At 39.1% G+C, this 26,044-nt stretch overlaps 1 protein-coding gene across 1 annotated transcript in view; it reads left to right on the top strand.

Moving 5' to 3' along the window:
* Positions 1-472: 472 nt before the first annotated feature.
* The window catches only part of PHEX (phosphate regulating endopeptidase X-linked), a 95,102-nt gene continuing 69,530 nt past the window's right edge, over positions 473-26,044 (top strand). Inside the window, exons 1-5 of the mRNA XM_036384733.1 lie at positions 473-584; positions 4,693-4,761; positions 5,931-6,092; positions 21,874-21,960; positions 23,010-23,236. Coding sequence (XP_036240626.1) covers positions 473-584; positions 4,693-4,761; positions 5,931-6,092; positions 21,874-21,960; positions 23,010-23,236 — 657 coding nt within the window. The remainder of the gene's footprint in view (positions 585-4,692; positions 4,762-5,930; positions 6,093-21,873; positions 21,961-23,009; positions 23,237-26,044) is intronic.

The following is a 26,044-nucleotide window of genomic DNA, read 5'->3' as shown; positions in this document are numbered from 1 at the left end:
AATAAAAAATAAAACCTTCCATCAGACTTGTGTTTGTAGAAGTTGTCAGCAATTCTGCTTTGATTGGAGAGGGTGTGTAGCCCTTTGAATAGTTAAAACATCTGTTCAGCGACGTTGTGAAATGCTCGTGTTCGGAACCCCTGATAAGGGGGACTGCTGAGCACTTGGCTCTTACAGGCTCTACAGGCAGCAAGGGCTGCACAAACTGTGGCCACTGCTTGCCTTTCCTCCTCCTGGGCAGAGCAATACGTAGGAGACAGCTGCTATTATACATGTGATTTTGCCTTGAGAAGGAGAGAGCAGGAAGTGCCTAGGAAATGGTTCATGACAGAAACCTGGAGTTTTAAATAGGAGAGAAGAGGAGGAGGAGGAGAGCACATGGGCACAGTTTGTGAACAGTTGAAACACTGACACAACAGCAGCAGGGGAAAACCAGACTTCTGAGAGAGCAAGCACCTCCCAAGCTATCCTGATGGAAGGAGAGACAGTCCCCGAGGCCAGGGGAGCAGGCAGCAAAGCCACTCGGATCGCCCTCGGTGTCTTTGTGAGCGGCACTGTTGTGCTTGGCACCGCTCTTTTCTTGGGTAAGTGAAAGCCTTGACACTAACCTGAGCACAACCTCCAGCCTGCCTGCTGGGTGCTGGTGTTTGTGTCTCACAACGTCTTTGGTGAAAATCTAAATCTCTTTTGCTTTCCTCCCATTTTATATTCATCCTGAAGGGGATATGTGTCAGTAAAGGAGTTCTTGTTGTGGGAATGCTAGAGCTGGGGGATGCAATGGGAACTCATGTAATGTTTTGAATGCTGAATTTAAATTTTGATACTCAATCGAATGTGTTCTGACCAGACTTGGGTTCTTCCACAGGACAGAGAGAAGCAGGTGAGATTATGCTGATTACGGATTCAGTGGTTGTGACTGATGTGGAATAATATTCTCTGTTTCCTGGAAATGAATCTGTGTAGTGCGTGCATTTTATGGAATCTTTTTGGGTTTTCTTCATTTGGTTTTCATTTAGGGCTTGACTAAAACCCCTGTAGAAAGCTTCAATAGTACATATGCGTGCACATTTTTCAGATCTTTCTGTTCTTCTATGATGAATTGCAAAGCTGCCTTTACAAAAGTCATAAAGAGTGCATCTAGGATGAAATTGAAATATTTTTGTTAGATATATAAGCTGTAACTAGATGCAACAAAGAAGGAAATAGCTTTTCCTCTCCCAGATTTGGAATTACCTGTGGATTGGTTTTGTTAGCATAACTTGAAAGCATATGCCTACACTTCTGAAATTATGTGTAGAAGTATAAATATGCCCAGAAACTCCAAGCAAAGTGGAACCTGTGTTTTATCCTGTAAGAACTTTGCAGAGTTGGATCCTCTTTTGGAACAATTCTGCCCAACCTTTTGTTTCTTTAGACCAACACAGATTTCCCTAGATTGGTGGAAACCTTGCCTGTAAGTGTATCTTTTTCTTTCATCCAATCCTTTGTGATCTTGTTTGAAAGGTCTGCTTTGTTTACAGTCACAAAACAATGTCAGGTTTTCTATAGAATATTTAAAGCAACAGGCTCACTCTTAGTTAGAGCTTTTCTGCTCTAGAGCAACTTCTGCAACATTTTCAGGAAAATAACTTCTCTGTCAGTGATCCCATTCAAGTAAACTTTTTATAACCATGAGTGAGTTTGAATCTTCAAATTTCTAGATAAAAGAAAAAGTTTTTCCCTTAAAAAATGCAGTATAAACATCAGGGAGTAATAATGGAGAGACCTTATTTCTTTTTGCCTTCACTAGATTTGTTTGTTTGTTGCTCAGAGCAATAAAAGGAATTGACTTTTACCACCACAGATTCTCAGAGATAGAAACTGCTTTATCCATAGCCCAGGTGTGAAAATTCAAGCAAATATATTAATTCTTGCAGACAGTTTTCCAAGTGGCCTGTGGCATGTTCTGTAGGCAGCGATTCAATATCAAAATTTTCATTGGCATAACTGCTAAGAAAATAAAAATGCTGGACTTGGGTCAGCCAAAATGCTTTTAGGATTTCTTTGGAAATGGTCTGAAATTTTCAACCTAAAGAACCAAGGAAAAAAAGTTAAATTATTTTGGTTTAACATTTTTTCAATTAGATGTTTCCACACTTCATTGTGATATGGTTTCATTTGTAAGTTTGAGCTAATTTTTTTTTAAAGTTTTATTTAACTGTAGAAATGGACATAATTTTTTCTGTCTATATGAAACATTTCAGGCACCTCAAGATGTTCTTTTTTCTTCAGTTTTCTTTTAGTCTGCAAAACTTGTTGTTTCTGGTACACCTGAAATTAATTTTCCATGAGGAGTGAAATGTAGCTTTCTCCTGCTCTCTTCTTCTCATAGTTCCTACAAGTCTGAGGATGATGTGGGAGAAACAGATATTGTTAATTCCTGTTCATTGCTCGTGCTGGCTGTGATCTCTCTGTGACCCCAGTGGGGAGCATTGCTGGGGCCCTGCCTGTGACACTCTGGTAGGAGTGGGGGCTGTGACAGGACAGGAGCCACCCCCTCCTTGGAGGAAGCAGATTGCTCTCCAGTGCCCTTGGTGAGAAGTCAAGCAGCTTTGAATCTCAATTTGAGAGCCTCTTCTCCAGATTTGGTAGTCCTTTAGGCTGCTCAGATCACAGGAACATTATTTGCATCTGTACATTTGCATTATTTTCCTTTTCCCTTATAGATTTATTTTTTTAAACTTAGTTGTGGAGTGTATTTGCTTAAGAATCTGGAAACAGGCTTATCAAGGAGGAATGCTGAGGGTTATAACCATGACTCTAAGTAATAATGTTGTGATTAGTTATCTTAACAATAAAAAAGGCAAGAGAAAAAAACTGTGCAAAGTTTTTCCTGTCAAAGTTAGCTGTAATTTAAAATGGAAATGTCACTACCAAAAATTTATTCTAATGATAAAATTGTAGGTTTTCCAGTTGAAATGGTATTTTGTGTTTGTTTAGAAATATCAAAAGCACAAGGGCTGCCTCAGTTTAAGCATGAAATTATGTCTGGGCTTTTCCCTCCTTTCTCTGCTTTGTTAAGAAAAAAGTCCAGCAAGCATTCAAGACCTGGATGGATTCTAAAGGACTAAATTCTAATCAGGGAAAAAGGTGAGCTGGGAGGAGTGCAACACTTAATTAAAAGGGACAGTATCTATTATTTGTAGTTCATCTTTGTAGTGGCTCAAAATCATATTCTGGAGATCTCCACTTCTCTATTTTCTCCTGGTTTTCAATATTCCAATTACAACCTTTGTATGCTTTAAAATCTTGTGTATTTCTTGGCTAATTGACAGTGTTTGAGGTGTTGTGTTTCACTAAACCAATGAAAGCTTTGGAAAAGCTGTCCAGAAATAGTTTTACATTCCCATTTTTTGAGAAGCTTGGATTGAAATCCAGCTATTTCTGCTACTAATTGCCATTAAATCTGTGAGACTGGAAGAGAGGAAACAGCTTTATATTCAATTCTAGCTTTAGGAGGTTTTGCAAAAAAATTTTCCTGGGCTGAAATGAAATTTCAAATTTTTCTATCACTTTAAAACAACATATAATTACAGCAGAAATTGCTTTAGAACTATCAGCACTGTTAAAGCAGTGGTGCCATAATATATTCCATTGTTGGGTTTTTTCGTTCAGTGTTATTTGCTTTTTTTGTTTTTGCCATGGACTGTTATTAAGATAATGGGTATAATGAGACATTTCTTTATGCCTACTGAGCACATCTAGTGAGAACTATTTCACCTATCCCTTGGGATTCTCCCTTCCTAAACCCAAGTATTAATTATCTGCATATTTGCTGCCTGAGAGCAGTATCTGAAATTAGCAATTCCTGTGCTTAAATTTCAGTGGCAGTTGTAATACATGTTTTTAAAAGATGAGCAAAATTAACTGACAATTTCATAGTTCTTCTCAGCAAGGCTTTTGGAAGCAAATGCAATTACAAAACTTTTGGGAGACAATTCAGACAGAACCTGGGTTGTGCCTTTTAAAGCACAGCTATCCTTGTGCCCAGTGCAATCTGCTGTGTCCCAGGCTGGAATAAGGAGACCCTGGGAAGGTCCTGTTGGTGCTGGGTTGTGCTGGGCAGTGCAGTGCTGCTGCAGGGCAGTGTGGGCAGCACAGCTCAGAGGAGCTCTGGAAACCCTGCAGAGGGTGAGGAGACCGCTCCGTGGTGCATTTCCAACCATGGAAGGTGCAGGCTGGTCCTGTGGAATGTCCCCATGACTCCTGCCTGTCCATGGCAGAGCATTGGAATTAGAGGATCTTTAAGGTCCCTTCTAAGCCTAGCCATGCTGTTCTCCTGTGTTTCCAAGCTCTGGAGCATGATAACAATGTGAATTGTTGTATGTGGTGGTGCTCAGTGAGTAGGGCTGAAGTGATGCTGCTCCAGGCACTGTGCAGAGACAGCCCTTGCTCTGTGCTGCCTGTGAGCAAAGAGGGGGAAGGAGAAAGCAGGACTAGGAGGGGGAAGTTATTTGTACAAGCTGCAGTATTTACACAATATATATTCTAAATATTTACTTAATATACATTCTAAGTGCTCTAAATCTGTGCAGTCAGAGAGGCACTGGGACCAGGGGCTGCACTGATATTGGAATGATTGAGTACACAACATTTGGCTGCAGCTGTCAAAATTCATTGCAAATGATCTCATTATGGTTTTCCATTTTGCAGTTAGCCAAGGTCTTATAAAGTTTCATCCGAAGCAACAGTACTGTTTGACTGCAGAATGCATTGAAGCTGGTAAGCAGCAATTTTATCTTCTCAATCATATCATGATTATAGTATGTTAATGAGATATTTGTACCATTTAATTTTTTCCCATTATACATTTTACTCAGAAAGCTCATTTAATGAGGGAGAAAGAATGACAATCCTAAATTTTTTAGAAAGTCACTGCTCAAATTGCTTGTTTTGTTTATTTTGTACAATTAAAATTTGTGTTTTAATTTGGTCTGATACTAGTCTAACTAGGTTGACTCAAAGTTTCCCATAGGGGTTATTTTCTTTTTTTTTTTTTAATAGGAAACAAAATGTTGAGTGACTAGACCTTCAGGAAGATTTTGTTGCTTCCTTTCCAGTTATCAGAAAACTAGCAAGTGTATTGTTAAGCACAGAGGTGCTTTTGTACCAGATCTGGCACACACTATATATGATTTTATATTAAAAGAGGGTAGATTCAGACTAGTTATATGGAAGAAAATTTTTATGGTGAGGGTGGTGACACACCGGCAAAAGTCACTCGGAGAAGTTGTGGATGCCCCATTCTGGAGGTGTTCAAAGTCAGGTTGGATGGGACTCTGAGCAACTTGGTCCAGTTGATGATGTCCCTGCTTTTTGCAGAAGGTTGGACTAGGTGACCTTTAAGGGTTCCTTCCGAGCCAAACTATTTTATGGTTTTATGATTATGTACTGAAAAGCTACTGAGTCTTGGACTTGTCAAACTGATCTCTCTCTTAACACCTCTCTTGCACTGACAATAGTAACTGGTAAGGAAGCAGTCACAAAATGGAGCTGAAAATGCTGAAAATCTTTTCCAATTAATGGTAGATCAGAATTTGATTTGTTTTCTTGTGCAGTATTCGACTAGAGGTAAATACTGCACAGTTACTGAAATGCTAATCACAATCTACTTAATATGTATCACTACTAAATTCCTCAGGCAATTAATTCTATCATGGCAACAATGGAGAGCCTGTCTTCAAGTGTCTGGCTCCAGCAGCTCATGTTCATGTAGCGCTAAGTTCAGTCGTCATTGCTGTATGTCTCTCAAGAAGATTTATTGCAGATATTTTGTCTTTTTTGTTTGTTTGTTTGTTTCTCATTAATCATAATTTCTGGACTGTAGCCCTGTCTAATTCTCTATTTATGAAAAAGTGTTCCACAAAATCTATGTGGTGTCTTTTTTACAGCTGCTAGCATCCTGAGCAAGATAAATCAATCTGTAGATCCATGTGAGAACTTCTATCGATTTGCATGTGATGGCTGGATAGATAATAACCCTATTCCTGAAGATATGTCCAACTATGGTGTTTATCCCTGGCTGCGACACAAAGTGGACCTCAAACTAAAGGGTAAATAGATAATTTCTAAAAGTACTTGGTTGGCTTGTCACTGTAACTTGTTAAATGGCTGGGTTTGAGATTACCAAAAATCTCCACAGTTCTCATCACTGGGTAACATCCAACAGCCTGACTTGATGTTCTCTTTTAAGTATATTTTTCTTTTTTTTAAATTGAAAATTACATTGAGAGATAATGAATTGAACATAAACAGAATTTGGGAGGAAGAATAGAACTGCTGGGAATTCTGGTAATTCTACCAGTTAAGAATGGATGGATGAAATTATACTGATTATAGCAAAAGGCAAAGACAAGGGGATTTAACTCTTTCCCCCTCGAAGTAAATGGTTAGACCAGAGTGCGGGAGCTCAGCACACACAGTTAAGAATGTCCCAAAATCAATCATCAGTCCAGGGCAGCAGGCTGTCTCTAACAGTGGCCAACAGCAGGAAAGAATATAACAAAACCAAACCAGGATGATATTTTCCAGTACACTCACCTAGCCCTTGGCAGAGGCAATTCTCAGGCTTCTGAGATGGAGGTTGTTTGGGCATGGGGTTTCCTTCCCACTGCCATTCAGGCTGCCTCTGAAGTACCTGAGCTATCATCAGTGAAACAGAAAGTTGCTTAAGAATGTGTTTCTGGAGGAAAAAATAGCCCCAGGGTGGAAACGTGTAGGAAGAAAGGTATGTTCCTTGTACCAGTTTGGATCCCACTGCTCGTGTGTAGTCTCGAGATGCCATGAGACCAAGCCTGCTCCTCGTCCTGCTCGCGATCATTCCACCAGTGACTTGCCTTTGGGCTATACTCTGCAGCCAGGAAGCCCTGCAGGCCAGCTGGGGAGAAAGGGTGATGATTATTGTTAGGTAGGAAAATCTTGCCAGATTCTTCTAGTCTCGACTAGAAGTGAGTCATTCACAAAAAGGGAGACATGCAAGATTTAATATTTTTGGTGGTGTGCTTGAGCTTTGCCCACCTCGAGTACATAATTGACATAAGAGCCCGGCTTGAGCTCACCACAGAACAGAGGTCAGTTTTAGAATTTAATGCTTAAATACAGCACTTGTTTTTCTTTGGATTTTGTGTAGGCACCAAAGCCCTTCTCCAATTGCTTTCTTTAGTCTTATTGTACCAATTTTCACATCATTAAGTATTTTAAAAGCTGCATTTGGGTTCAGAATATGAGTTTTGGTTTTCAGCACAGTACATGATCTCAAGACTTCTGTTTAAAGTCTGCTGAAGATGTCACAAGGAAAGGAAAAATAATATTGCCAGAGCCTGTTTTAAGTTATGCTTTGCATTCTAATTGTTCTGCCTCCAGAATTGGGTTGTATTAGATAAGTGCACGTCCTACATGAACCATAGCCACAAAGAGGCCAGTCTTAATTGAATATAAAGTAGGAAGCTGTCACTGTCATCCTTAATTTCCTCTTTTTACAGGTCCTAATCAAGGACATCATGCTAAGACAGATTTTTATTTGATTTTCTTTCTGCAGCTCCTATAGAAGTTGATAGTACATAGCTAGAAAAAAATGCAAGACAAAGCAAGAAACATCCAAGTGGGAAGTATTTGCTTAATGAAAACACTATATCAGATAAAGGGAGTTTATACAAATTTGTTTTATAAGAGGTCCTTGGCACAGATAGGGACAAAAAGATGTGAAATTCTGGTTGGTTACAGGAGTGTTTTTAAAATAACACTTCCCATCTCTTCCTTAACTTTTTACTTCATGAACTTTCCAAAATATAATCTTTGTAATTAAAAAAAAAAGGAAAATGGAAAGCATTGGTAGCTGAAATAATAAGCATAACTTCAACCTCTAGGTATATTTGTGTTTTCTCTTGAGTTATCTCAATATATTAGCTCAACACTGAGTTATTAATTTGTGTATGACCACAACCTTGCTAGCAGTTTTAAAAAGAGGAAGAACTCCTGCACAGAGAAACAGTTATAGTGCTGAATAGACCTTGGAAGCAAATTGAATCTCTCCTTTCTCAAGAATTCTTAGTAGAACTTTGTACCACATGGTAAATATCCCTGTTTGACATTCTGTAGATTAAAAAAACCTCAGTCTTTAAAGACCTGGTCGTTATGCAAGTTCTATGCTCTGAAATACTTATCACATTAAAGAAAACTATTAATCTTAAAATGATAACATGGCTTGGCCAGAAAGACACATTTTTTCATATTTGATTTTCTTTGATGGTATGATAGAGATAGAAACATTTATTCAGGCTATTTATTAAAAATTATGTTACTTAAAATAAACTATTTGGACTTCTAATCTGTTTTCTGGCCTCTGAATGTTCCTGAGCCTACTCCTTTTCTGGAGAAAGGGATTTTGGGCAAAGACCTGTTACACAGGTTGCACAAATGTATCTTCAATATTCTGGAAATTTTTTTTTTTGTTCAGGAGCAATTGCTACAGAAGAAGATCTTCCAGTAGATAATGCACAGCAGGTGTAATAATTAGTTTTGTCTTACCAAAAAAAGGTAGTTGTGGCTGTGTAATGTAATGTACTGAGCCCTGCATTAGGTGTTAGTGGGTTTGAGAACAAAGCATTTTTTCTCTATTTTTTTTTGTGTGTGTTTTTGTTTGTTTATGGTTTCTTTGTTTGGTGGGTTTGTTTTGTTTTGTTTATTTTTTGTTTCTTTTAGTGTGTGTGTGCAATTTTGGGTTTTGTTTAGTTTTCTCTTTTTGTGGTTTTTTTTTTTTTTGCTGTGTTTTTGGAGTTTTTTTGAGACTCACAAGAGCAAACAGTTTTCCAGGTGTCAGCTTCAAAAAAGGGTAGAACATTTTCTGTATCAGTGAAGGTTTTTGGTGCCTTAATAGGGAATTACAAAGAGAGGAAATGGTAGTAGGTCAATCCAAAATAGCTAAAAACTACTGGGTGGTAGATTTTTTGTCTGCATATCTCTGGTTGATTAAAGGATCAGGATTAGAAACATTAATTTTGGGGTTCTTCTAGATATCCAAATCGTAATGTGATAGTTAAAAATACTTTTTTTTTAAAGATTTGGGTTTATAATGGGGTAGGAATATATATATATGATGCTCTCATGGGTTTCTCTAGCTGTCTTAAGATGCATTCAAGCTAAAATCATATCATCATTTCCCCTTTAATTTCTTTTCCATACGTTGTTTGAGGGTACTTGGGTTTATTTTTCTGTGCTCAGAGGAATCCACAAACCACATGTGTAACTTGCTTTGATCTCCTGACTATACAAAATAAATAAAGTTCCAGCCTGGAGAAAGTAGTGGTAGGTCTTTCCTTGGATGTGACCTTCAGCAGGATTTCAGGCGTCGCGGAGGAATGTAAAGGAGATAATTGTAGAGCCAAAAATACCTCAAAAGCAGAGGCCTGTGGTTTGGGTTATGATCCAAACCTAGGTAAGGGACATGTAATATTTAGGTTAAAACTGCTTATAGAATTGTTCCTTATAGAACTTTCCTGGAGAGGACTGATATACGACTACTTCCCCTTAACCATTCCGGGCTGGACCAGATTGTCCTAGACCTGAAGCCAGCCTTTTCTTTTCAGCTACACCACAGGCATGTTAAAAAGTACCTCACTAAAGAGCAAACACTCCTGGTGCCCAAGAGACCTCTGATTAGGAAGTTCTTGGAGTTCTTCAAAATGGAAAGAATCATTTGGCTGTGGCCTGTGTTGTATGAACAGAAGCGATCTCAAACTGCAACAGCTTCAGCCTCGTGTCAGGTCAAGTAACTCTAGGATGGTTTTCCACTTAACCATAATATTTCCTGCAAAGCTATTTGTGTTCCTGATGAATTTTTCTATTTTGATTTGATGAACTCCATTAAGGTTTTAGAAGTGCTTTTGTCTTGTCACTGAAAAGCAAGTGGCTTTTTGTGAACAGTTCAGAGCTGGAGGTCTGAGGGACATAATTCAGTGCTTATTACCTGTGGTGAATGTCAGTTGTGAACCCAGAAGCTTCCTTTCCTTTCTGAGAAGTACAATGGTATACAGCTGGCTTATTTTTTTTTCTTTTTGGGAGTGACCATGCAGGAAGCAATAAATTAAAATAAAAACAACAAAACAAAACTCCACAAACATTCCTAAATCTCAGCGCTGCAAAGGAGATGATTTAAATTTTGTGAATAATTTGTGAATATGTCTTCCAGATCTTTTAAATTTAATTTATGACTGTGGAAACCAGTTTACAAATTAAGTCTCCATACTGTTCCTGGTCCAGTGAGACACCTACTTCAGGCTGATTTGCTGTGCTAAGTTTTGTAGTGTGGCTGTTTTCTGAATGCGAGTCAGTTTAAAATGAGGAATTTCCAATGTGGTAAACAGAAAGAAATGGAGGCCTTTTAGGAGGATAGGGTGTGTGAGTTTCTGAAGAACATGAGACAGACAGCAAACAAAATATCTTGGCAGCGTAGGCAGCTTTTCCCAAGATAAACTGCAATGATTTCCTTTGGAAAAGTAATTGTTTATAAGTAAAACCAATAAGTAAAAATATCTCTTTGGAAATTTATGCTGTTTGACTATAGGATATCCTTTCAGACTGATCCCAGGAATTGGTGTTGAGCAGTTGTTGTTGCTGTTGAATGGTTGCTATCCTGCACATAGGACCCTGTGCTACAGGGATATTTTAGGGCTGGGTTTTCTCTCTACCATTCAGCTGGGACCACTGGGATAGTTTGGATGTGTCCCATAAAATCTGTAATGCAGCTGCTGACACTCCTCCCCAGGTTTCCATATTAGCTGACCTGTCTCTTGTGATTTGTTTCCTTCAAAGTTATTTGAGCTTTTTGAGAGCTGTACAGACGCTTTTTCAGTGGTCCAAATCTTTCCTATAGTGGCTTATTTATCTGAATGTAAGAAAAAACATAAGTGGCACAAGGTAATCAGGTAAATCTCTCCAGGCAAGAAGTGAGTAGCTTTTTGGTAAGTACCTAAGTCAAAAGTGGAGAAGCCAGGACTTTTTCCAGGCTTTGTGGCTGCTCCAAATGAAAATTGTGTTTGTAATGGGTGATTTTTGGGAAACCATGAGTACAGAGAGGAGACAATTTTGGTTCCTAAATGAGGTTTAAAGGCAGCACAGTAACTGAGCCACAGGATTCCCACAGCAGCTGCCTGGTTTGGAGACAGGAATGGCATCCTCCTCTGATCCCTCAGCTAGAACCAGAGCAGGACATCCTGCTCACTCCCATTCCATATGTGGCACATATTTCCTTTAAATTTACAGTGAACCTGGGGTTTGTATGATATATGTCACTCATACTTGCAGATACTGAATTTCAAAATTTTTGATGGCTGTGTTTGGGTGGGTAATTTTACAGAATCAGGATTGATGCCTTGGAAGGCACAGCAATCCATGACATATGATTCCCCTTTTTGACCAAAAAATTTCCACAAGTACATGTTGAAAGTATTATTGTAATGAAGTAAATGTAATGCTGCCATTTAGTATGGAGCTCCACCTATATTGTAACGATTGGGAAATTTGCAGTCTTCTGGTGTAAATGTGGTGTAAAATCTTTTGTTTAACGTTATAATAACATGTGTTATCCCCTAAAGCATAATACTAGGAGGCCAGAAGGGCAGGGCAGGAAAGAGGGCAATTCTACTCAAAAGAGTAGGATTTATTATTGAAATTTAATTTATGAACAGAGGCTCTCATCTCCTTATAAAAATTTTTTTTAGTTGGTCACAGTTTGTGTACAGTTATGCTGACTTTTGGAGGAACTCACATGATGGGCTTATCTCTTGATATACAAACTCAGAGAATTTACCAAATGCTGAAACTGTAAACAAACAACATTTCCGTTTGGGAAACGTGCTGTGTGTTAGGGCACGGAGCAGCATTAGGAAGCATTTATGTAAGCACAGCTGTGTGAATGCTATTTCCATGAAAACTTCCATATTGCTAAAATGGATAATCAAGGAAAGAATTTGTGGGGAATTTCTTTTCAAGGGGCGAGGGGGAACCCTAGAATGTCAGTATATTAGTTGGGTTTATTTCTCTAAATAGAGAATCCTTTAATGAAATTCGTATTTGGGAATATTTTTTTGCTCTACTTGGTTTATGTTGCTTGGGAACTAGAACCTATATGAATTGATTAATTATGAGATTGTCATGAAATACATATTCATATTAATTACATCTTCATGAGTGCAAAATTAATTCATAATGATTTAAATGTTCCATTGGAATATCAGAAAAATTAATAATGAGGGGCTGTTATTTTCAAGAGTCACTGCTCCATCCATGATGAGATGAATGCTGCCATCAAGTCATTGGCTGATGGACATTAATTGCATCAAATAAAAAAGATAGTTTTCTGAATTGATAACTGATGTCTTGATCATGATTAAATACCTTTAAGAAAAACCAACAGCACAAAACCCCAAAACAAACAAAAAACCCCAACCAACCCCCTAAAAACCAAAACAATGAAAAAAAGAGCAAACAAACTAAATTCCCCCACACCAACCAACCACCAACCCATCCTCTCCCCTCAGCTCACAAAATAAAACAAGGAGAGGAGGGAGACACAGTTTATCAAAGCAAGGCAGACCTAGATTAAGGCATCACCTCCACAGGGGCTATTCTTAGGAATGAACTTATGGAGCTGCAGAAAACACTGGCAGTTCTATTAAAGAAAAAAAAATCAACAAAATAGTTACTGGTTTGAAAATAGGGAAACTTTTATATTTAATATCTAAGGCACATCTGAGGCTATATAAGCCAACACAAGGCCTTCCAAAAGTGACTAATGGCCATTGACATCCTGGGTGGTTCTGCTTTCCAAAGAAGTGGGAATATACAATACAGCAGGTGTAGGGCAATCTGAGAGGAGGCTAGTGCTCTGCATCTAGTGCTCTGCATTTTTTCATATTTCTGTGTGAAAAAGGGGTTTGCCATTATGAAATTTGCTTTGAGTTGTTATTTCAATCCCTTGTGTACTCCAGTAAGATGATTCTGGTGATCTGATTATTAACAATGGGCAACTGAGAGAAGAAAGGTAAGAAAGTAGTAGAAGGCTTGTTAAGAAGGGAATGCAAAAGACATGAAAGTGGAAATAAGGTGTGCTTTTGAAAAATTTAAAAACTGCATTATAAGCACCACAAAGGTGTATTGATTTGCTATCTTATTTTACTTTAGACACTCAAAGCAAAAAGCTTTAATTAGGCAAGGATAGTTTTAACCATATGGAGATTTTTTTTTTTGCAAGCCTTTGATGTTAGCTTGTTCTTCCATATATATATTTAGCAAACAGTAGAGAAATATGGACTATAATTAATCAGAAACTCAAAATAGGTATTTATAAAATGCAAGGAAATATATTTTGTACTGCATTAGGCTTGGATACTTTCCTTCCTGTGCTCTGAAACTGAGAATTCTTTACAGCCACCAACGCACAAAGAAAAGGAAGAGCCTTAATGTCAGTAACAATTTAGCAATTATTTAATTTATTTATGGTGGTGAGAAATTTTTTCATTGCTTTTCATGCTTGTTTATTTGTGAGGGACTAAAAATTTTATCTTTAGATTGTGTATTTTCATATTTTGGACTTTTGGAAACAAATTTTTATTTGAAAACCAATTATTTGCAGTTCACTTCCTATAAAGTGTCTGGTGGGGAAAAGGACTCCAGACTTCACATGTCAGACTGTGCATAAAATATATGAACTAGCAAGAAGCAATGCAGAGCAATTTGCAGAATTAATAGTTTACAAAAGAGAAATAAATTTAGGTTAGCTCATATTTTAGGGAAACCTCAGAAACCAAATATTGCTATCGATTGCTACTAGAGGAAAGGAGTGATTTTGCAGACTTAAGTTGCCTATCAGGAGACATTCTCAGCAGAACTTGTGTTTTTAAGGCATAGAGGAGTTTAATGGGGCCTTGAAATGATGAATTTGAGGTTGGGTTGCGCTGGTGTCAGACGAGAACTGTGAGCAGTCATCTGCACCTCCACTGAGATTTGTCTCTGTGGTATTTTCCAGGCAGGCAAGATCTTGCTTTGCTCTTCTTCCAAGGCTTCCAGATGCAAAACAATTCTGAAATAGGAAGCTGGGCAGGTACAATCGTGTGGGAGTTTGACCTGTGCTATTAACCTGCTAAGAGGGATAAAGTTGTACTGAAACATTAAATGTTGTGTCCTACAGCAGATGTCCATGTCTTTTTCAGAAGAGTGCTCTGAAGAAACAGATTTAACTCTAAGAATAGTCTTGGCTTGATGATACTTGTCTTGTTCCCAAGAAATATGTTCAGCTTGAAATATCAATTAAGTCTATCACTTCCATTTAGAACATACATACATACATAAATATATATATATATAATATTCTTCACTCTCCCCTCAAGACCCCATTCCAGCTAAAAGTCCCTTTTCCAAACTGATGAGAATATAAATATATGTATCAGATTTTCTTCTTTGACTATTTTGTAGCCTGGAATGTTGCAGTCTAATTAAATTCTTATTTTCATATATCAAGACAGAAATGTTACCATTGGTCAAAAGATCTCAGCAGTCTTGTGTACAATTTTATGTGCTGTGGCCAGTGCTTTTATTTTGGGGTAGAACATTGTGCCCCTTGTAGGAACAATGACACTTACCACTGCCAGCTCTCCTTCACTTTGGTCTATGAGAAGGAGGAACTGGAAACCAGATACTCTAAATTAATGTCAGCTGGCCCCAAACCATTCTGAAATGATCTCTCTTGAAACGTGTAAGCTCATGTTGCTTCAGACTGTACATTTGTCTAGCTGTGATGTCTGTAATAGCAGTGTGGTTTCAAAGTTCTTTGTGTGCCCTTTGGCATCCTGGCCAAATCTCTGCTCTGTGAACCATCCTGACCTTGACTTCTGAAATCCAGAGTGCTGAGAGTTTGAAGAGGGGGTGATGCCTTCATGCTACAGTTGGAGGGCTAAGCAACCCCAGTGGCACAGGTGCTGGTGGATACTTGGGTTTTAGAGGTTTCTTTTCAGCAACTCTTTTGCCATGCGTCTTAAGCATGAAGAAAATATGGGAATTAAGAGTTAGAAATTTTTATAGAGGGCTAGATTAATCATAATTATCTTATAGTTCAGGGACCCCAAGGAATGACATTCTGCACACTGTGTTGTGTGTTTGGTTTGATTGCTAAACTCCACCAAGGTTCGAGAAGGTTTTTCTCTACATTTTAGAGGTAATTCCTCACAGAACATCCTTAAAAGAACCTGCTGTTGGCATCAGAGGACCATCTGCAATTTTCCAAAAGATAACTTGGGTTTTGTTTTTTCACAGAGGGAGCACATAATAGTGCTAACTTAGGGAGGAAACAAAGGTTGTCGCTGATAGCTAGAGATGGGAACAGCTCTTTTAATTATTCTTCTCATCAGTTAAGAAACTCAGTTCTTATAGCTGTAGAGCACAGTGAGGGCAGGGTGACTAGCAGAGTCTTAATTGCTCAAGTATTGAAAGAGAAATTATCTGTCATTGGGTATTTACAAATAAACCTGCTGAATGTGCAGGCCCTTGGGCTGCTTTCTGAGTCTGATCCCAAAAAGAATGCTGTTACAAGCCTTCAGTTTAGTACTGAGAATCATCTGGGCAATGCCAAGCAACTCCCACTGTCTCTGAAATGAAAAGGGCTGAGGGGCATTCACTGTCTCCAAAGGATCAAGCTCTTTGAGCGTGTGGATCAAGTTCAGCAAGCTTTATGCTCATAAAGGAGCTCTATTTCAATCACTAGGAGTCTGACATTAGTTAGATAAGGAGCAATCTGTGGCTCACTTTCTTTATCTGCAACAATGGATAATGGCTGTGTCTCCTTGCTCTGTCATGCCTAAGAGTGCTTTGAGATCTGTATCCTAAGTGGATAGAGTGCAATGGCAGGAGTAACCACTAGATTATTTCCTGTGACCTTTATTGTGTCACAGACAATTACATTACCCATATAATGCAGCTCGGTAGCTTGCATTGGGATAAAACATAATTGACTTTAGGGTAAAGTTTATCTCCCAAAAAAGCATTAAGTCTTGAAGATATTAAGGAGCAGAGAAGCCACTATCTCCTCTGGTTGCTGGTTCCAGTGGTTAATCACTGTCACTGATGAATTTGCCTACATTGTTCAACTGTTGGCTTTCTTTATGCCTTTTTGCCATAGACCTCTAAAGACCTCTCTAGCACCAAGCATTTTCTAAAGGTGTTTGGATATTGTGCTCCCATCACCCTTTCACATCTCTTGTGAGAAAAATCATGTTCCCTCACTGCATGCTTTTTTGTCCCTCACTTCTATTTCTCAAGCCACACCCTCCAAAGAAAAAACCCAATTGTTTTGATATTTTTCTGCCCTCTGTCCAACTGTCCAACATTGTTTTACAATTCAGACAGCCAAAGGGCAGGCTGTGTTCCAGTCTGTCTCACCAGCCTGTGTACACACTAAGATCATCTCCCCATTTTGATTCTTCTCTGGTTTTGCAATCCAAGACTCCCTGTCTGTTCTAGCATTGCCCTGGGAGTTCACACTGCATTATTTGTCTTCTTCTAGCTTTTCACTCTTCCAGGGTTACAGCTTTCCAGGAAATAGGATGTCCCTTGGGGTTCTTGTATAATTTTTGGGTTTTTTTCAGTCCAAGCATATTCCCTGGGGGATGTTTGCACATGGAGTTCTTTTCCTTCAAGATACAAAGCATTATAATATATTTCAGATCATTGCCAGATATCACTGTGCTAACACTTGAGCTTGCATTTTCCACACAGAGAAAATGTTTGTAAAAGGATAAGGACAAAAACTAATGGAAAAAAATGCTACTGTCTTTATCAACTAGATATTTCTCTATATTTAGGGTTGCAAAGTGCAGAGAAAACTTTTAAAAACTTTTATTTTTATCACTATAATAGGAAATAAACCTCATGAATAGCACAGGATTTCAACTCAACAATATATATAGCAAACTGTCTGGTAGGATATAGTATATATACAATCTGATCGGGACACTGATAAATTGAATCAATATTTCTAATCTGAATGAATTGTGTGCATGTTTCTTTTCTCTGCAAATCTGGCTTTGCAATCCTTTTTCATGCAGTCCCAGTCAGAAGAAGGAAAGGTACGGGATTTCTTGGTGCCATAAATAAAATATTATGGTAGAAAACCAAAGTGAAGCTGTGCAAGACAGTGGGCTGGAAAATCAACAGGGGCTGGAAATGGAAAGTGAGATTAAAGGTAACACTTAGCCACAAGACTATCCTTAGCAGCTTTAGAATAGTGTGCAGCTAAATAAACACACATGCAAAGCTTACTTTGTGATGTGCCTTGCTCTCACTTTTAACAGCAGATGATTGCTATTTACTCAAGGGTAGTGAACCACAGGAAGCTGGCCTTTTTTAGCCCTCTTGCCCTGGAAAAGAACTATGAGAAGGCAACTCAATATAAACTCCCTTCCTTCCTTCCTTCCTTCCTTCCTTCCTTCCTTCCTTCCTTCCTTCCTTCCTTCCTTCCTTCCTTCCTTCCTTCCTTCCTTCCTTCCTTCCTTCCTTCCTTCCTTCCTTCCTTCCTTCCTTCCTTCCTTCCTTCCTTCCTTCCTTCCTTCCTTCCTTCCTTCCTTCCTTCCTTCCTTCCTTCCTTCCTTCCTTCCTTCCTTCCTTCCTCCTCCCTCCCTCCCTCCCTCCCTCCCTCCCTCCCTCCCTCCTCCCCCAGCTCCCCACCTGCAGCTGTGCCTTTTTTTCCTGGGCTGTATATCTGAACATCTCCAGTTCAGACTAATGAAGAGCACTCCCAGCTATGGAGTGGTTTTTTGCTGGTGATGCTGAGTCTTTGTGTTTCATATGAGAGTCAGGGAGTGCAGTGATGCAAACCTGCCTGACCTGGGGTGACAGAAGTTCAAGAACCTTGACTGAAATGGGAACTTCTACACCCTCATCTCCTTTATACAAGAAGGTGAATAATGAAGCAATTTGCAACCTCAGAAGTTTAGGATATTGTGAACACCTTTAGCCAGATTCTGACTGTGCAAGTGGTAGCTGCTTAATGACATGAGTTATGTTATTACAGCACAGTGGAGTGCAATTGCTAACAGGTGTTGACACTTGCCATAACCAAGTTTTATGTGAAGGGAAACATAAATCTTGCATTTGGGCATCCTGTGCGTATGGAAACATGAACAATGAGGTGCTGAGGTCAGTGATAGAGGCAAGGATCTTTTTTTTATGCCAAAGAAAATTACTTTGGAAATAATTTAGAATTGAAGAAAGTGAAAGATGTAACTGAAAAAGAACAGTTTTGCTAAAAAAGCTATTCAAACATATACTTGATATTTGGCTAAGGAAATGGGATCCAAACTGCATATTCAGCTGGCTTAAGCTATGCTGGTTCACTTTGTCCTGGTGATTTTTGGTTATGATATTCTGCTTTGCAGGCAGGCTAGCAGTATAACTCAGTAGCAGCAAAAAATTGTTAAATTTTTGTTGATGTTAATAACAATTCTGTGATTTTTCAGATGCCTGGAAATCAGCTTAGATTGTGGTTTCTTTTTAACCTCTGTAGATTTTGTTGGAGTGATGTGTATTTCCTAATCTGATCAAAACTATTTATTCCTAACAATTCTTCTTTAAAGGTAAAAAAAAATGGTGTCCTAAAATGCAAGATTGCTTTAAGGAATTAAAACTTTTAGTTTGAAACAAGAAAACAGAAAGCAAGCAAGAAAAACAGCTCCAAGAAGAAGCTCAATGTCCTTCTCAGTGCTAAGTGAGCTGTTCTAGTCAAAATGTTGGTAGCCCTGATCTCCCTAACTAGGTCACAGTTTAAGGAAACTGTGCTTAAGGAAAGCCTATCAGACTGAACTTCTCAGTGGATTTGTATGAATACACACAATTCCTTAGTGAGGCATGAGTTGGAGCTTGGAAAGACAAAGTAAAAAACTAAACAGCAAATCTGTGGTATCTTATGATAAACAACATTAACTGATCTTTGGTGGTCTTTCTCTTCCTATCCCTTGACAGACAACATAGGTTTTGATTACATTTTGGTCTCAATACAGAAAATATCTGAAGCTATTTCAGTTTTTTAAAGTAGAAAGACGATTCTCCCAGACAAGTGTAGTTCAGGTGAATTTTTTCAGAGGGCTGAATTTGCTCTCTGTGTGCCACTGGCTGGCATTTCCCTTGCTGTAGATGAAATCCATGTCACATGTCAGGAGGTGAAGCACTGCTCAGGGTGTGTGGGATGGCCCTGGGGCAGGTTTGTTCAGCTTGCAGAGCCCTGGGAGAGCAGACTGAGCTGCTGCCCCGTAGAGAGCAGCGTGCATCGACCCACACAAACAGATTTGCTCTGTTGGGTGGGTTTGTCAGAGCCTGCAGCTGCGGCCAAGCTGCTCACAGCACCCAATATCACTAATTTAAAGAGAGCTTGATGGGCCTACATTGATTTCAATCACAGTAGTGACTTTCTTTCCATGAATAAGCAACCTCTAGACAGACTAATTGATTACATATATCTTTGTTCAGTGTGCTGTGCTTCTTGCCTTTTCTTGCTGGTCTTGCCTTTTCTTGCCATTCATCTTTAAGAATTTAAATACTCAAGGACACGTAAAGTCCATATATATTTGTGAGCTAAATAAGAAGCAAATTTCTAAATCTTGTATTTGGATTTTATACTACTTAATGTAGGAATCATGTGGATGTGAGCAGTGCTCCAGTTTTGTGCTTCTAAATCTTTCTGAAAAATTGAGATTAAGGCTGGGAAACCTCTGTAGCCTAAAGACCATCCATGGATAACACCCCCTATTTCAGTATCCACAGGATTCAAGCATCTTATTGAGTCTTTCATATTTGATCACTGGATTTTATGTTATCAGAACTGAGAGTTGTCTTCATAAAAGAATTCTGAGCAAGCTGGCAGCATCTACCCCACCTCACTCTTTGCAGTAGTGAGGTAGTGTAGATGTCACATTAATGAGATAGTTTGATGGGTAAACACCAGGTCTGATTTTAACACAATTTGATGCAGTTTTATCTGTAGAGTTGATTTTATTGGCTCTTATAATCTGTTTCTCTCTTGAGCTTTAGCCATTGGATTTTATTAGCTTCAAAATTTCATGGTTGTACAGCTCACTGGCAAAGACAGAAATTATTGTAATGGCTTTAATGGGAGGGTAGTTTTTCATCCTTAGTTTTATGGAGGATTCCTTTATAGTTTCTTTCAAAATGCCATTTTAAACATGTGAACAGGTCTGATTATGCTGCTACAAATTGTACACACTGAACATATATAGAGATGATTGGTATTACATTGCATTTAACAAATTGAGAAATAGTTGAGGATTTGAAACCAAAGCTATCCTCTCCAGAAGTATTTTTATGGAAAAATCTTATTCATAACTAAGAGAGAATAATCTCATTAAACCTCTTAAGGGTCCAAGCAAAAGAATTGGGCAATGGGATTTTTTGTTTGTTTAAAGAGAAAAGGGGTTGGAGGGAGAGAAAAGTTGCATTGCTCATCACTATGGTATTCCTTGAGTAATAAAGTATTAAACACTGCTAGGTCTGCATTATGGTCCCCTGAGTGCTCACATGAGCTCAGGTGGGGAATATCTGAGGTGCAGCATGGCTGGTTCCTCAGGGGGCTAGGGAAATTTTGGGAAATAAGTGCGTTAAGATCCTGCCTCAAGCAGTGAGCTCCTAATACTGAGAGAAGCTGTGCAAACCCAGGCTGTTCTCAGTTGAAGAACCCAGCAGTCACACCCAACTTCCACCTCCCTGGAGAGGAGGCATTGTGGGGTGGAAGGAGCAGGGCTGGAGAGTGAGAGCCTGTCACTGTTTACAGGAGAGTGCTGCTTTTGGATGGCAGTGCCACCACCTCTTCTGTACTCTGCAGAGGAATAACATTGCCTTGATTCTGATCCAGCTCTGTGTGGGAGCTGTTTGGTCTCACCATGGCTGGTGTTATGGAGTCTCAGTGGTTCTCTGCATTCACAGGCCTCTGGCACTCTGGTTTTCTGTTCCCCCTTTTGTGTGGGGCATGCTTCTCAGCACACTTGCACTGTGCTGCCTCTGCTCATTTGAAACCCAGAGCCCAGGGTGGTACTTTGGGGCTTGGAAGGGAGTCTTGAATTTTTCAAGGCTTTTTAGCTCTGGCTGCGTACATAATGCTGTTTGATGCCAGCAAAGCCACTCCTTCCAGTGGTCCCAGTAGCATTAAGGTAAGGCTGTGCAGGACCTACTTGGGTCTTGCAAAACCAGATGGAGTCCAACAGAGTTTGCCAGCCCTATTCCTGTGCTGTGCTCAAGAGTTACCTGTTTCTCCTGGCCATGGGAGTGCTTGTGCTGTGCAGCACCTGAGCTGACAGATCCCTTGAAGCTCAGCTATCTCTACATTTACCCACAGTACTTTGTATCTGCAGCTGCATTGTGGCTGATTTACAGCTTGCTCCTGGGATCCTGTAACCTTCCCCATTAGGTCCTGATTTCATAATGTACCAGCACCAGAAGCTGAGCCACTTGAAAAAATTCCTGACTTCCTGGTCTTTGTGTTGGTTCCCACCCCACAATTGCCTGTCACCTCAGCTTGCTGAGGGTAGCTGGTTGTGAGGATGAGTAACAAGCTGCATCTGTCATTTGGCTTTATATCAGTTCTCTTTAAAATAAACCAATAAAAAATTCTTCTCTGTTGGGGATTGAAAAAGGTGCAATTACGTCTGTGCTACTGCTTAAGAAAGTACACATGGAGCCTCATACTTAATCAAATAAATCCTATGGTTAAAGCCAGTGCTGAAACAGGCAAACAATGTCTACATCTTCCAAAGTATTGAAAAAAATGACTTGTTTTTTCAGCATTGCTAGAGAAACCCATCAGCAAAAGACGAGACAGTGAAGCTGTACAGAAGGCCAAGATCCTTTATGCATCTTGCATGAATGAGGGTAAGTAGATTGATTTGAGGAGGGCATAGATGCATCCCCTGCATTTATAAAGGCAGGCTTTTTGTCTCTCTGCAGAGCTCTGTGAAGCTATGTGCAGATGCATGGATTTTGCTGATATGGATTCAGCTGGGGTTTAGGGTCTTTTGCACATTTAAAGCTGTGATTTGAGACTGAGGTACACTCAGGCACAAGTCAGTTTTAGAGAAACCCCTGCTTGTCAGAAGTGTGAAGAGATATTTATCTGTGCAAAAGGAAGTTAAACTGTGCCCCAGGCTTGTGGGGTTAGTGCCTGGGGTTATTAAATCAGAAGAACCCTCTGATGAAATTCTCATATTGATATTTTCAAGAGCCTGTTGCTCATCACCTTCTACATTTCTCTAAATCTGTTTAATCAAAACACTACCCCAGGGCTGGGTATAGACAGCCCTGGACTCTTTAGCTTTGGTATCTGCATGCCAAGCAAGTTAGCCATGTTTGCAGAGTGCTTTCCCTCAGCTTGTAAAAGCTGCTGTAAGATAATGTTCACTAATTTGGAACACATCACTACTCTTAGGTAGCTGCAGAGGTGAAATAAGGCTTTGAAGTCCTCTTTGTCCTTCTGACTCTTTCAGGATTTATTTTCTGCACAGCTTTCTTCCAGTATGGCCTGTCTGACTGACAGCAAATGAGATAGCCTGCTCTACAGCTTTGGTGTCCAGATATTGGCTCTCTAGCTTTGATTATGAGCAATAACCCCCCAAATTTCCCTAAAACCAGTGAAATATCTATGCTAGTTCCTAAGCAAGGAGTGGTTTTTTTTTTTTATTTACCTAATTCCAGCCTTTGCCTTTTTGGAAAGGCACTGACTTGCCTCTCTTATTCTTGATACAGATAAACAGGATTGGACTTCTATGCTGCCATGCTCACAGGCAGAGCAGAGGCTTTGAGTTTCAGCTATTGTGATTGCCTTGCCTGGAAATCAATTGGTGCCAATAAATCTTTGTCTCGTGTGGCTGCTGCTGGACTTGAATTGTCTGGAATGTAATTGTTGTCACACTTTGACATTTCAGATAAAATTGAAAAAGCCGATGTGAAACCCCTGTTAAGTATCCTGAAGCATTCACCCTTCCGCTGGCCTGTGCTGGAATCCAATATTGGACCTGAAGGGCTGTGGTCAGAAAGGAGGTTCAGCCTAGTCCAAGCCTTGGCAACTCTGCGTGGCCAATACAGCAGCTCTGTCTTCATCCGTTTGTATGTGGCTGCTGATGACAAAATCTCCCACCGCTACATCCTGAAGGTACAACACAGCATCTCTGATAGGTTACTTTGCATGCTGTTTAATGGTCTCTTTTTTTTTAAACACTTTTACATACCAAAGGTTTACATTTGATTATTGTTATTATTATCTACTGGCTTACAGATGTATGTAGGTGCCAGTTTATGGGAGTGTAGAAGTCAACCATGTAGCAACCACTTGCTATTGGAAAGTATTTCTGTACAGGTTTTCTTCTTTCAAATGGAAAAAACCCCATAAAAATGTCCCAGTAGACCAATAGCCAGGGTCTATGTGCATGAGAATAAGAACTCAGTATCTAATTCTGTGTGCTGCTTTATGACTCATCGGCTGCATGAAGAAGGCTTTTTGTCTGTGAGGATGAAAAATGGTCCATCAGTAGCAGATATTTTGAACTTGAGCTGTTTTTCTTGAGATGGAAACACTTAATCTGGTGCTTATACAGCACCTTACAACACAGATTTATCCCAAGTGCTTTTAAATGTGAAATAAAAGAATTCACATTTTTCCTGAAATGCTTTTAGACCTGAAATTGCTTTTAGACCAATTGAAATATTCCTGAAATTGCTTTTAGACCAAAACATTACTGAACTCTTAACAGTGCATGGCATTAAATAACAGTTTAGTAAGAAAAAGACTCAAGAAATGTTGTCTCCCTGTAGTCTAACAAAACTCCAGATAAAATTGTATAACTGTGGCAAGACTGAGTCCCAGATAAAATTGTATAACTGTGACAAGACTGAATGCCTGGGCCAAATGCATTGTTGTTTAAGAGCTTCAGATGAGAAGCCAGAGCAGACTTTCCCTCCACGGCTACAAGAAAATAGTTCCTGAAGGCAAGAGAGAAGGAACAAATAAGAAAGTTATGATGGCATTCATCACAGCAAGAAAAGGATTTAAGATCCTTATTTTGCTGGCATCTTGGCTAGCTGTAGGAATGTAGTCAAGAATACATTGTATTTAGGGACTGTGGTGGTACTGGAGTGGATGTCAGTTCTAAGTCACTTCTTTATTGTGTCTTTTGACTGAGGCATTTAACTGGCATAAAGTTAAAGGGTAACTTTCTCTCATCTCTAGGACATTTTCCAGGATAATCAACAGCAAATCAACAGTTTGCTGTATTAAAGATGTCATTCTGCTATGATGCTGTTTAGCTCCTGTCAGTTTTTCTTCAGCTGGAGACTCACTCAAAAGAACTGAAGCTGTATAATCAGGGAGATGTTTATCTGAGTGTCTCCTGTCATAACATTTCAGTTCAAGTCACCTGGCAGCAAATGGCTGGGCAGGGACACCCTCACTGCTGGTCTCTTGGAAATGATTTACAAGCAGCAGCACCTTCACTCTCTATGCTTAGGGGCACCCAGGAATTAAATATCTATGTGAAGCACAACATGCTATGAGTGATGTATTATTCTGTAGGGTGTTCTGATGTTAGTTTGATTAGGACCTTGATCTGCAGAATGCATCAGCCAGTGCACTGCTTTGTCCATGTTTTAACAAATTCCCTGGGGTGTAGATGTACCACACAGTATTTCAATCTGCTTGAAAAAGGGCTTTATTGCAAAATTCTTTTTGTTCAGCATTGCAAAATCATCAATGGGTCATAAAAGAAGTGGAAACTCCAAATAAAACTTTGTTCAGCATTCAACATGATCTTTTTTCTTTTTTTTTTCATGAGTGCTGAAGCTGTTGGTTAACATTTTTTGTTTATTTCTCATATTTGTGCTCTCTTGGTTTAATGTGCTGTCAAATCTAATTCTTAAGACCACAGAATTTAAATGAGCATTTAATGTAACAGTCACATAATTGAAATTCCCCAAATAATCTGAAGTTAACTATTGCAAAGACACATGTACAAAAAGCATAAGAGTATATTCTTTTTGCATCATTGTGCTGAGAAAAGAAAGTTATGCTGTTTTTCAAAGAATGAGGATTGCACTGAGCATCACAATTACTCCTTTCTGAGGATGGTTTGTTTTGTAGAGGAAAATATTACATTTATTCATTCACTTTAAATTCTAAGTTTTATTTATTTTCCACATGTAGAAAATGTGAAATATAAATCACTTAACCTAAAGTATTTAGATTAAATAAGACTTATACGATTTTTATGAATAAATACAGTATAGTGTCACTAGACTTATCTTTTAAAAACAATTGCAGCATCAAACCAAAAATATTTAGAACATCTAAGAAGTTGTTTCTGCTCCAATCAGTATCTCATTCAGAGTTTGGAAGCTGGTTAGTGGAAGTTTTCAGCTTTGGCTTCCATACCCTAACCTAACTTGATCACATTGAAAAGTTCTGGGAAATCTCAGTTCCTAGTTATTATTATAAAATATGTGCTGCATAGTGAGTTTTTCTTGGTTAGGAAAATTCCTATCTTTCAAATGAAACTATGTGCAAATATTCCCATGTAGATGTTTCACTCAAGACACTAAATGCAAATCTCAAGCTTTCAGGCCTAATTCCAATATTAGGGTGAATGTAGACCAAGAAATCTGATCCATGTGTAGATGAAAAAGGTAAGTGAAGGCCAAAGATCCATCTGGACTACAAGATACCTTTAGCTAAAGTGCTGGGGACATAACAATATCCTGTGCATGCAATCCTGGCAGGTAGGCACTTCAGTTCCAGTTCATCTGTTAAAAAGACTGAGTACAGCCCCCAGTGCTGGTCTAGGGTGAAGCTCAAAATGTAACCTCAGTTTCAGTCACAGAAACCTGATGATGCCTCCCAAACAGACAGCAGCTCTCATGCTCCAGCACCTCAGGGGCATTTGGTGCATACACTAGATTGGTGTGATCCCAA

This window comes from Molothrus ater, chromosome 2 (assembly GCF_012460135.2).
Source record: "Molothrus ater isolate BHLD 08-10-18 breed brown headed cowbird chromosome 2, BPBGC_Mater_1.1, whole genome shotgun sequence".
Classification (NCBI taxonomy): domain Eukaryota; kingdom Metazoa; phylum Chordata; class Aves; order Passeriformes; family Icteridae; genus Molothrus; species Molothrus ater.
This window is presented reverse-complemented; position numbering and strand designations above follow the sequence as displayed.